The sequence below is a fragment of the Triturus cristatus genome, chromosome 2_1, assembly GCF_964204655.1.
Source record: "Triturus cristatus chromosome 2_1, aTriCri1.1, whole genome shotgun sequence".
NCBI lineage: Eukaryota > Metazoa > Chordata > Amphibia > Caudata > Salamandridae > Triturus > Triturus cristatus.
This window is the reverse complement of record NC_140581.1, coordinates 1,133,385,465-1,133,398,394: the sequence shown is the minus strand read 5'-3', so window position 1 is coordinate 1,133,398,394 and position 12,930 is coordinate 1,133,385,465. Positions and strand designations below refer to the sequence as shown.

Sequence of the window (12,930 nt, the reverse complement as noted above, 5' to 3'; positions counted from 1 at the left end):
GTGTTGTGTGACACTGTGTCAACTTCATTCCACTACAGAAGTGATTAGCATACAAGTGCTACCCAGAAGCGATGACGCCAGTTTCTTTAATTAGCTTGTTCACACCCTTAGACTCCGATCCAATCAGCAAATCAGAACGACCAGTGTGCATATTCCTAAAGTGGGACCTTTTTAGATGGTAAAGGAGACCACTCCACAGAAGACGGTGAGGAATCTCCAGAGGGATAGAGTATTCACCAGAAAGAGTGTACCGAAGGGAAGTAGCTTGTTCTGATGAATACTTCTAACTGTAGATTCCCCACCTCACGAATAGATACCAAATCAGGAGGTGGGTCTATGGAATGGCTCCGATCAAAACATCCTGCATAAGCGGGACATGGCCTGGACAAAGACCAAACTACATGCTTCTCCGCTGAGCTCCCAGGACGGGGCTTTCAAGTGGCATAATTTACCATGCATAACAGTTAGATTTGTAAGAATCATGTATCAGAACTCCTTATGGAAAAGGCATAAAAGGTCAATAGCCATTGTATCTCGCTCCTTGTTCACCGAGGACCCCCAGGCTCTCGTTACAAAATGACTAACCGAATGGAGAGAAACCCAGGAGGAAACTGAAGCCTGCGCTGCTGTAAGTATTTAGAGCTTATTGCTCGGACAGTGTTTGGTTTGTATTCAAGTTCTGGCTGGTGCCTGTGGGTGGTGGCAGCTGTCTTCTGTGACCAGGGGAGGAGGCAAGTGATACAGATGTGAAACTGGAAGAAGCATAGGGGCAAGCTACAAGCCCCATCAGCATTGAGCATTCTACTGAGGGCTGCATGGTTAATTTGCTTCTATTATGGGAAAACGTAAAGCCACTACAATCCCTGCAACTCCTATCCCAGGAACTACCTTGGATGGTTTTCTGCGGTGGGAGTGATCAGCAAGGAAACTGAACTTGCTGAACAGAGCTGGTCTCTCTCCGCGTCCCTTGATCTACATATTTTACCCGAGGCATCTCTGGTTAAGGTTGACATTGATGCAAACATTTTAGAGGTGAGGCCAGGTGCCTCTGGAGAGGAATTGGTGCCATCAGTGCCCCAACTGGGGAAGCTGCAGGCATTCTGAGGGGACTCGATCACCATGTCATTACCATGCAAATGGCACTTATACAAAGGGCCAACCGGTAAAGAGGAAGAGAGTGGAGGGTGGGTCTAAATCAAAGAGGTGCTGCTCAGATCGAGCAACCGTATTGCATAGCCCATGGGATGGAAGGGGTCGGGCCTCAGGGACCATGGAGGATCTTTGCAGTCATGCCCTGGCATCTTTGATGGTAGTTTTAATCTGATCTTGGCCCGTTTGGAGTACATAGAATTGGCCAAATTGAAAAACATCCTCGCGGAGCACTGTAGTGGGGCCAGCTGTCCCCCCCTTTGGATTCCATATTATGGAGCCCATCTTCAGTGCCTGCTGAGTCTATCATTTCGTCCTAAGGGAAACCCACCCAAGCAAGGGGGCCCAGGAATCAGTTTGTGGACAAGGAATCGAGGTTTTAAGGAAGACCAGCAGGGAGGGAAAAGATTCAGAATCAGTAAAAGGATCTTTTGAACCTACGGCCACAGATCGGCCAATAGTTTCCCCCAGCTCCCACATGACTGCACACCATACGTTCTAGTGCTGAGAGATGCCACGGATTTAGCCCCTCACATGCAAGAGGACTTATATGCTCTAAAAAATAAAGTAGCCCACTGGCAAAGGGACAATTCCAGGTGGCACACAGATTTTTCAATGGGGATATTAATAGAACTCCTCCTTTGATCAGGCCTGGGAAGAAGCAAGTGCCTGGGGATAGTATTAACATCAATGTTTATCACCAAAAATGGCTGAATCATTATTAACGTATTTTTACTCCCAGTGGCTTGGTTTAGGACCCATCCAGGTTCTGCCCTTGGGATACTTTTTTAGGCCAGAGGTTCTTCCATTCAGATTCATACAAGGAAGCACACCATATTTTGGGGCGGAAACTCAAACTTTTAATGTAGAAGTCCGAAACTCTGTTGAAGCTCTTGCTTCCCTGGACTTGGACTAACTTCACCCCAGGCTGGAGGGGGTTGTCCAGCTTGATTTGTATATTGGTACGGAGAGGTCCCTGCCCATGTGTCTATGAGTGTATCAGTAAAGGACTCACTGAAAGGCAGAAGAGGTTTTGTCGATGCTTGGCCAAGCTGAAGGCCCTCCATAGGTTCATTGGTTTTTACCCCCGTAGTGGGGAGGTGGAGGTTAAGGTCTTCTTCAGCACTCCAAATGACCCACAAAGGATGCACTTCCTTCTATTGCTGGTTCAGGGGTCCAGTATCAGGTGAGGTATTGAACCCACTGGCATCCTTTAGGTCCGTGCAAGAGTTATCCTCACAATACAGTGGGGTCTCAGTTGAGGTCAAGTTGATTTTGTCTCGGAGTCAGACACTGCAATAGGTCATGGATCTTCTTCCAGCAGTATAGGTGCCAACATCAATGTCCGAGGGAATGGCACAAACTGTGGCACCAGAACTTAGCTACGCACTGACACTGGTGAGGAACCCAAAGCAGGTTCAAGAGGCACAGATAAGGATCCGCCGGCAGTAACCCAACTGGAGGCCCTTGTGGATCCTTGGGGCCCAAAGGAGCACCAGAAGAAACCAGAAGCATGCTGAAGATGGACAGCATGGTCTCTCTAAATACTCTGACCTGCTGCAACGTCGCTAAGGACCAGAGTGTTCAGGTACATCAAGACCAGTGTCGGAATAGACTCCTCATGACAACGGGAGCAATACCGAAAGCCATTTTGACACCCTCACATCTTCTCTGGAGAAAGAGAGTGGAGGGAAAGGTGCAAGTCCCACTTGTGTTTGTTCTTGGACTTACCCAAAAACTTCAACTGTAAAGATCTGCTGTGGGAATGACATTAGGGAGTGGGACCGGACTCTCGACCAGGAAAAGGACCTGCATGGAGAATTGCAGTGTTTTGCAACAGAGCTTCGCCTTACGTTCTCCAATGGCCTTCGGGTTCATCTGTGCGCAGTCATCGCAGGTCCTGGAGTTGTGCGTTTAACATAAGCACCAGAAGCACACCATGTGGGGATCTGTCACAGACATCTGTTTGCGACTGCCCATACAAGGTTTAAAACTTATAGTTATGTTCCCTTGCACAGTGGAACATTTTAAAGAAGAATGTCTCTTCAAGGGATGAAGAACCGAGGAACGGAGCTTCAGATCGGTGTCACAAGACACAGAAGAAAGGAAAAGACGTCAGTATGCATGGGCGGAGTTCATATGCGGCTCTGCAAGTCACTTGAAGGAGCAGAATGCAGTGGGTACGGAATCGCACGACACCACTTACCAGTGCACAGAAGCACTGCTTTTGTGAATTTCTGGATCCAGTCTGCAGCCTAGGGATATTCACACGGTGAAGGCTCTGTAGTTCGAAGTATCCAACAGAAATAAATATTTTGTTGTATCTAGTAGGTATAATGTTCAGCACACATTACGTGTCCACCTCTCCCACTGACTCCTAAAAAAAGAGATCAAGCATGCATACTATGTGAAGGCAAATGGCCATCACAAATGGGATATTCAGAAAAAAGAGTTTGGGATGGCAGGAGCCATGCTGATTTTACAGTGGGACTCTTAAATTTGTCAAACCCTACATGACCCCATTAGGTTCTAGTACCCTCACTGATTGAGCAATCTGTCAATGCGTTGATGCTTTTTCAAAAGAACCAATGCATTCTCCAAACACATTTCTGTACTTGAACAGCCCAGACCACACAATCTTGTCCCACTCACATCCTAGCCTTCTGTACATTCTACCCTAGCCATGTTGCACTTAACAAAAGGGCATAGTATGTTAGTTTATCCGGGCTGCAGTGGACCAGAAATGGAGAATTTAAACAAATATTTCTTGTTCTTTAAAACCAAGACACCCAACAGCAGTTCACTTCTGTGTTCAGAGACTATCCAATGGATTCCTTAAATTACCTGAAGTAATGACGTATGCATAGGGGTTACTTATTGGCCTTGGGAAAAGAAATGGATGAGAATTTTTTTTAATTTAACTATAATTACAAAGTTTTCTAAAGATAAACAATAAAGATGACACAAATGAGCACAGGGCAGCAGCACAGAACAGCAAGTCAAGATACATCCAACAAATCCACTTGGTACAATATGTACATCGGCCCTTACAGAGAGAAGCAACATCGATCATACAACAGGACAATTTCAAAGACACTGTGTTTTAGCTAGGTCAGTAATACACCGTTCTAATCTTTGTAATAAGTCATAATTTAAAGTCTTGCACTGGGGAAATGATGGGATTGCAGTTCATGTACGTCTGGAGTGCTTCTGAGCTCAAGTTCCTGAGTAAATCAATTGTTACCCCAATTGTTCCAAAGCCTCAAAAACTCAGTTTTACCTCCATGACATTAACTATGCAATAAAGAGTAAAGTTTGCAAGAAAGTGCCATACCTGGTTCATTTAGTGCTTGAGCAGGATCCTTCAACAGTGCTGCATATTTATGCAGAAGATTGACCATCACCTCCACAAGCCCCACCTCCCTGAAGACATCTTTGAAGATAGTGTCGTGACGGGTGAACTTCAGCAATGTCTTCATAGCAGCAATGCTGCAGGGGTATGAGGCGTTGCCTTTCAGAAGGATGCTAACGCTAATCAACTCCTTGCACGGGATGTAGTTCAAGCTGAAAACAACAAACTCCAGCAACTCAAAGTATTTGGTTTGCACTTCAGGCAGCTTGGCAATCTTCTCTGCAAACTGGGACAAGGTATGCTGTGGCTCCAGGATGAAGTAGTTTGCACTGTCCGCAATGTATATATTTTCAATGGCATCAAGGATGACCTGTGCAAGGTAGCTGGTGTTCGCTTTCAGGAAAGTATTCTGGAGAACAGCAAAAGCCTGGACATTTTTTATGCTGTGACCTGCAACCAATAGGCGAAAAAAATTATTATGCATGCTATTCTAACTTACTAAGTCTCAATATATAAAACATTATCCTAACAGTTGTCTCCTGGAAGCCCTCATACATTTATCTACCTTTAGTTTGACTGAATTGACCTGATTAAGGCAAGAGGTGTCTAGTTTTAATGGAACACCAACCATCCAGGACTCAAGGAATTCCAGGATGGTTCTTGTTCTGCTAATGGCACAAACAGATGATACACTGGAAGACGTTGCGTTTCATCAGCATATAAAAGTATTGCATTGTCCTATCTTACAATAACTGTGCTCTGTGACTCGATGAAAAGATCAAACTAATGCATGTTTTTGTACTTTGTAGTGGAGGATAAATAAAGATTTGTTGGTTCAAAGTGGATTGTGGTGATGCTTCATCTTCCTAAGGAAAAAACATAATGAGATTACTTTGACCCAAGGATAAGTCTACTCAACATTTGGAGGTGGGCCCGACTGACTCTGTAAACCTGGATCTCCCAGAGTAGAAAGCATGCCACCCTGGAACGAATATGTCACTTTATAAAGCGTGCCACTACCCCGCATTTTTTACTCCGCAACAACTTTTACAACGCAGGACTTTACACCGCAAGTCATTACAATGCATTGTCCATTACAAAGCAATTTACTATTCTAACTCCACCTGGGCGTTGTATTGGGGAATGCGTTGTAATGGCTTGCGTTGTAAAAGTTGCGGTGGAGTAAAAAATGCGGGGTAATGACATGCGTTGTAATGCAGTCGGTGTAAAGGATGTTTACCTCCTGGAATACCTCGAACCCCAAATACCACTTTGTACAATAGGAGCACAAGTTACTAGACAGTAATTTAAGCATATAAACATTCTATATGCATCTCTACTAAGGTGACGGGTAATAGATCACAGTAACTGCACTGTAACCCTGCACACAAACACATTTAAAGGGATGATAGGAGGAGAAAAGGAATAAAAAATTAAACAGACCCACGATATCTGTCCATTCTTCTCCTTAGATCACCTTCATGTCAAAATACTGCCCATTATTGATAGGTCTGGCTGCCATGTTGGAATCACGTCAACTGATGCCAAAGCAAAGTTTGCAGACAAAGGTTTGCTGCTAGTGAGTTTATTCTTCTTGAATGGTTGCCTATTTGTTAAAATATTTGGCAGCATGCATATACGGTTAATTTCTTTTTCCCCTTGTCTTGCGCCTTCTCAACCCACATGTCTCTGAAATTTATTTGGTGCAATCTCTGTTGTTTCTTCTGGCTTTTGCACATCCCCTGCACCAGCTGGAATACTATATTAATATCCTTCCACAGATGCACGATTCACAACATTCAATGCTGGTTTCTTCTGCCTGCATCCTGGTGTATCTGAAGTCCAAATATTTCTGAGTGCTATATAAACCCACTATTATGCGGCTGTAGTTTAACATAAAATGCCTTAACTCCACTTCTGGGTAGATCTCATATACCTACTACTGTAGGGCTGTGGTTTAACATGGGAAACCCAAACTCCGCTCCTCGGTGGACCCCTTGGACATTTTAATGTATGGGTTCTGACTTAATCTGGGTTGCCTCAATGCCGCACCTGGGTTGACTCTAAAATGCTTGCACCTGTGGATATTGTTTTGACTACATTGTACCTATTTCCTGGTTGGCCTGTCCTTAGACACAGTAGTGTGGTGTTTATCAACACTCTCAAGGCAACTCCCCAAATGCCCTTTGGATGACCATGTAGTTCCGCTACTATGATGTCTGTTTTTTGATCTCAGGTTAGGCAGACACTGACCCCGACTGCCCTCTAAGAATCAGTACTTTGAAGATTATTTAAGAAGGTGCCATAGGTTCACCATTGTAGTGTACATCAATCTTCCAGTGACTGCAGCCCGGCCAAACCTGGGTTGACCTCGCAAACCCACTAATGTGATATTTTCTCAAGAGGGCACCCTAATTCTGCTGTTGGATTGCGTGATCATCATAAGCAGGGTGGAAATTTGTATGTCTTACTACACACTATTAATGCCTTTCTCCATCTGGTGGCTGAACATCTGCCACAGGAGAGATGGAATTTGTTATCCTTAACAAAATCATTGATCAGTCTTAGGGCACAGAGGCAGCTATCCAGATCTAATCAACTACTCCTTCACTTAAATGTGAAACCCAAATCCATTTACAGAAGCACGCACAAAGCTGGATTAAATTAACTAGGGCTTAAAAATGACATTCAAACCTCAAACTAGAATGGATTAATCAAGTCCACCCTTCTCTGGCAGTGCCACACTAACTTCTCCAAAGTCGAGAACAATGAAAGAGTCCAATCCTTGGAATTGCCCTTTATAAAGGTAGCTGACATTTGGCTGTTGCAGATATTCTCTCCTCTCTACAAGGTAACTGGAATTCAAACTATATATGTTTAGCAACAACCAGCCAAACTACCTGATCTACAAAAGCCACCATACCATGTTCCTGCAGTTTTCTTGACCATGAATTTTACTTTTGTTTTTAATGGTGTATCACCTCTGCTCTCTGAACATTGTAAAGCTCACCCTTTCTTTCCAGATACTACTTTAGCCTGTATTTTTCTCAAATATGATATTATTGTTATTATTGCTCTGCTCTCTGTATATTTTTAAAGCGTTCTAAAACCCGCAAAGGTCACGTTCGTACTATACAAAACTATCAAAATAAATAAATACCAACAACCCATCAAAGTGTTTAAATGACATGCCATTAAATAATCCTCTCACATCAAAGAATATGGCTCTTAAAGCTGACCTCTCCATTACTTAAGACACAATGAACCAAGTCAACATGAAGACACAAGTATGTGGGGGGGACAAAAATATCGCAGCACTTGACTAATATTCCAGACAACTGATATACAGATCGCTACCTACTGCCATACGTCCCACCCATCTAATCGGGTCTACTTCTTCCGCTAATCCAAATCTAGCCCTCTACCCAAGGCTCACCTATGAATGTCTTTCTCTCTTCCTCCTCAAGCCCACTACATCCTTTTCCCCCTCCTTCACCACAGATAACACTGAGGCTGCACCCTCTCTTCTCTGACCTATCTGCCTAATGTCCCACAACCTCTTCTTCTACCACATTGTCCGGTTCTACACTAAATCCCTTTCCTTTTCTTCTCCTCCCCTAGTCACTATAAAACACAAGTTGTCTGTCTCCCACTTCTCACCTATCTTCCTCCTCTTCTATTAACACATTTCCCTCACCTTCACCTATCCCCCCAACCTCATTTAACACCCCACTCTTCCCCTTTCAAAGCTAGGCTTTCACCCATGCATGTACTTTACTTCTCTGGTTCCACTCACAATCAAACCACTTTCCTATCCCCATTCACTACTGCTACCCCTCTCTCTGGTATTCACTCCATTCATGCCTACAGATCCTCCTTTCACCAAAATAACATCTTATCCTCTTCTGCATCTTACTCTAATTTTATTCCACCTTCCATTCACTCCTACGACCCTGCCCTCCCCAGTCTATGCTTTCTATCCCCTCACCACTGCTGGCTACGGCTACATATTAAAATGTATCTGCCTCCCTCCCCACTCTTAACAGCTCTCTCAAAACACTTACAATCCTAGCCCACCATTCCCCCCTTCGCCCTCACCACCTTCCCTAACATCTACAAATCCTGAAATGTTACTGCCTGGTCTAGTGGACTCAGAGAATTATTCTACTCGCACTCAATCCCAACTAAGACTTCCTCCTAACAAACAAGGACTCCTTTCCATATAAACTGACTCACAAACTCTGAAATGCCCTCATTTATGCAGGACATATACCATCTCCTCCCAGAATAAAACATTGGTCTGCTTTTCAATGCGGAAATCTTTGTCATGATCCCAGAATAATTGTACATCTGCTCACAATAAAATTCCCATCAGAAATTACATCCTGAGAGCACAGGAGGAGCAGCAGCTGTCATCCATGAAAGCTCTATACTCACAGAATCCATCTTAAAATTTATCATGAACCATTTGCTAAAGTCTGGCAACTTCCCAGAAGAACTCAAAAAGCAGGTACATCGAAACAATTCTAAGAAGAGTACAAGTTCTGACCCAACATTCTTTGCCTATTAGCTAATCTGCTATGACTCTTTCCAAGGAAAGCTAACTCAAAGAGTCAGATGTTTACAGTATCACCCTACATTGAACATATTGATCAGGCTCAACTGGATTCTACAAATTTACCAACCCAGAATCTGAACTAACTGCAGCTTGGGGTCACATCAAGACTATGGTGGACTTGAATGGGGCAGGAACGTGCTTTTGAATCTTCCTTCCACTTTTGACATTGTCCATTATCTCACTCTGCTTCAGAGACAGGAAGTGATTGGGATCAAAGCACTATATTCCTCTGCAATGACTACGTCCTCACTAATAAAATGCTTCATTCAATCCTATTCTACTCTGTCCATTTTCCATCAAACAGAGATCCATCTCAAAGAACTAGCATCGTCTCCTCCATAATGTGTATCTTAGACGTCTACTGATCTCCTTCAAAATCACCTGTTACAACAAATTGCATGACACAAATTATTCTAAAACTTCAAAGCCCAGCAGACTCAGACTCTTATGCCATCGTCCGGTCTCCTTGCCATAGATGAGCAGATGCGAACAAACCACCTCAAACCAAACTCCTCAAGTGGATCAAGTAAAGAAAGAATTCTCTACCGTAGGGCGGGTTGCTGTTTTGATTTCTATAGTTTTCTAACCTGTCTCCGCCTCCATCTGTCCTTGTCGCACTGGCCTTCCCAGTCCCTGAAGACAGTATTACCCCTTCACTTACCTTTCTACTGGTGGCAAATATTCTCCAAATTACTGTGAATTTTAGGAAGTGTCTGTAGTTTGGTCATCAGAACCGGACCTAACCTGGACATATGACTGGATAACTAGACTCTATATAATTTCTATTTTTGTAGTACGAGTTTTGTTTTTAAATACTTTGTACTCCTGTTACTTTTGATATATCCACTTGCTTACATGTGATCCTATATGACAATAAAGAAATGTTTTAAAACAAAGTATGCTCCTACACATAGAGATGCTTATGCATCTGCCTATGTGAACAAGGCGCTACAAAGAATACAGAATGCAACTGCGAGACAATTACTCCACCTCCATATCAGGTCTCACATTTCCCCGGGCCTTAAACCCCTACAATGAGAGTCTGTGACTAGACAGATCTCTTTCAAAGCCACATGTGTAGATGATCACATCATACATGGACCAAAACTCCACTTCCATCGGCAAATAACCAATACAAACAATCAAACGTAGGTCATACTATATTTTGTCCCTTTTATATTTTAACAAAACCTGTAATGGAGGAAACTCCTAAGTAAATTAACTCTCCTTCGACAAGAACAAGAGTTATTGACTGATATCTTTCATTCTGGTGGGAACTATAACCTGGCTGGTTCAATGTTTAAAACTATTATGTTAGCATTAACCCTATAAAGGGTAGGTATCCACCTGCACAAAGAGACAATATTTACCTATTCCTAAACTTGTGAGACAATACCACAAGACCATGTTTAAAGCAAATCTCCAAGCCCTGTGCAATGTCCTGTTCAATTCAGACAAGGGCGCCCCAGATGCAAATCTGTTAACTGTCGGCGATTCTGTTGTCGAGCATGAATGCAATAGTGTAGAAAATTATCCAGAGATCACTACTTTAATCCAGATGGGCATAATGCAGAGTTACAGATCATCCAGTGGCTACATTCAAGACATTTAATTTCAAGAAATCTGTTGAACTGCATTGGTCATAGTGTGGAGAAAATGGCCTTCGTAGCGAGTAAATGTGCTTGCTGCCACATCTGCTGGGCTGTTTTAGAACTAGACTTTCTGCGAGAGAATGCACAGATTGCAGGTATGCAACATGCATGAATGCGCAAGTTACCATTAAGTGCTATCAAGGTGTAAACATTGCTGCCTCAATTTAGCATTTAAACTCTAAACCCTTCTGCAAAATAAATAAATAAAATAAGACACAACAAGTGCAAGAGAATTGAAACATTAATGCTGAATGAAAAATGCTACGGAAAATAAAATTAATAAATAAGGTCTATCCATGCGAGAGTCTGAGGGTTAGAAACATATTGTATCAAAAAGACAATAAGGATACATGCCCATAGAAAGTACATGGTCACATTGGTTCTCTGATGCTGTGTTTAACTGGGAACACACACACTGTTACAAAACATCAGAAATTAAAGCTGTTCACAAAAACAAAGTTAGACTTAGGCAAAAACAATCTTTTCTGGAGAGCCATTTTCATTGTATTTTCTTCAGTCAACTAGAATTCAATCTTCAAATTTTGACTGTAAAGGATGACTGATAAAAAAAATCTTGCTATCTGACATTGCCTGACGTAAAACCATTATCTTTAGAAATACATATATTTTAGAGTGCATCTGTGCATAACCCTCCTTTATGTGAAGAAAAATCCACAAGAAGTTTGAATGAGGAAAGACACTGTGAGGCTAAAAAAAGAAAAAATATTGAAACTAGATCTGCCTTGAACAACAATGTGATGGAAAATATCACCCAAGAAGCGGTCCTTTGATGCATCATCTGGATCTACGCCAAAACGAAGTATGTCATAGTAAAGAGCATTATAATAGCAACTGAATAACCAAGAAACCATAACCACACATTTTCTTTTTTGCATTTGTCGAACAATAATAAAGAACCCATAATAAAGGTCATTATATCAAGAGTATATCAATACAAAAAATGTGCCTTTCCCTTCACTTAACTAACACCATTACAATTACCATACTACTATGAAACCTAAAGCAAATTCTGAAACGTACCCTTATTCATAACTCTATGAATAACATTAACTGTTGCCATTACTATTATTCTTCCACTAACCTCACCTATACAATATATCTAGCCTTATTTTTAAACTCTAATCAATACATAATTTCAACTATAAAAGCACTGTAATTAATGGCACATACATTTCCTTAATGTCCTTTAAGGTTGTCCTAATTACAGTTTTTCCTTGTGGCTTTTCTTAATTTTGGATTTGTCTCATTCAGTTTCTCAATTATTGCATCTTCATTTTTTCATACCAGTTATTTCCCCACTTATCCCCATCGTTTTTGTAATCAAGTTACTCACCTCGCCCAGCAGGCTGTGGGACAGCAAATCCAGGCAGTAGAAAGGGTGCTCCGGTGATGATACCAGCTGGTTTTAGCTCAGTGGCGCCATATGTTGTTAATGTAGTAATGAGATTAACTAAGTCTTTCAGTGCATCCTTAGATTCATTCTCTTTCGAGTTCTCCAATCTAAAAAACAAGGAAGGCAAAAAACACATGAGTGGATCATCATAAAGGGTGATTCCACAGCATCAGACTCCCCCACAGATACACTATGTGATGTGCAGAAGAAGTAGTCATCTGAAGTGAAAATTTACATATGCACTAACTAACCCACAAGTGTGATTCCTCAGTTGATCTCTTGCTAGCTGCACTTTGGAACAGGAGCTCAACCATGGACACAAAAAATCTCCATCACTATCCGGATGAAGACTGCTATTCGTGTATTCTTAAATTGCTGGAAATAGTCTACTTATGGAATTTCCCAAACTGGGGATGACTGATTTGTTGAGTCAATGAGTCCAACCTTACAAAGCCTCTTAAATGATGATGCCTCTGAATGAGTTCACTCAGGAGGAAAGGAGGCAAGTGAAACTTTCCCTGTGTTGTGTACAATTCAGGTAGGATAATGTTGGAATGTTTTGTTCATTACACCAAGCAAGACAACACAAGATAATTCCCAAGAAACATTGAGATAGCAAATTCAGCTACTTTAATCATACGCTTATCTATCAAACTCGCACAACTTCACATTATGAGTAAGAAAGAATAAAATACACATAAAATCTGTTTAAGTAGAAATATCACTTCATTAGGACAATTGTAAT

General features: G+C 42.0%; 1 protein-coding gene across 10 annotated transcripts in view; it reads right to left on the bottom strand.

The window, feature by feature from the left end:
* The window catches only part of WDFY3 (WD repeat and FYVE domain containing 3), a 1,391,721-nt gene that overhangs the window by 986,111 nt on the left and 392,680 nt on the right, over positions 1-12,930 (bottom strand). For all 10 annotated transcript variants that reach the window (XM_085636566.1, XM_085636564.1, XM_085636563.1 and 7 more), the window contains 2 exons: positions 12,126-12,292; positions 4,484-4,951 (listed from right to left, as the gene is read on the bottom strand). In XM_085636566.1, the coding sequence (XP_085492692.1) occupies positions 4,484-4,951; positions 12,126-12,292 (635 nt within the window). The remainder of the gene's footprint in view (positions 1-4,483; positions 4,952-12,125; positions 12,293-12,930) is intronic.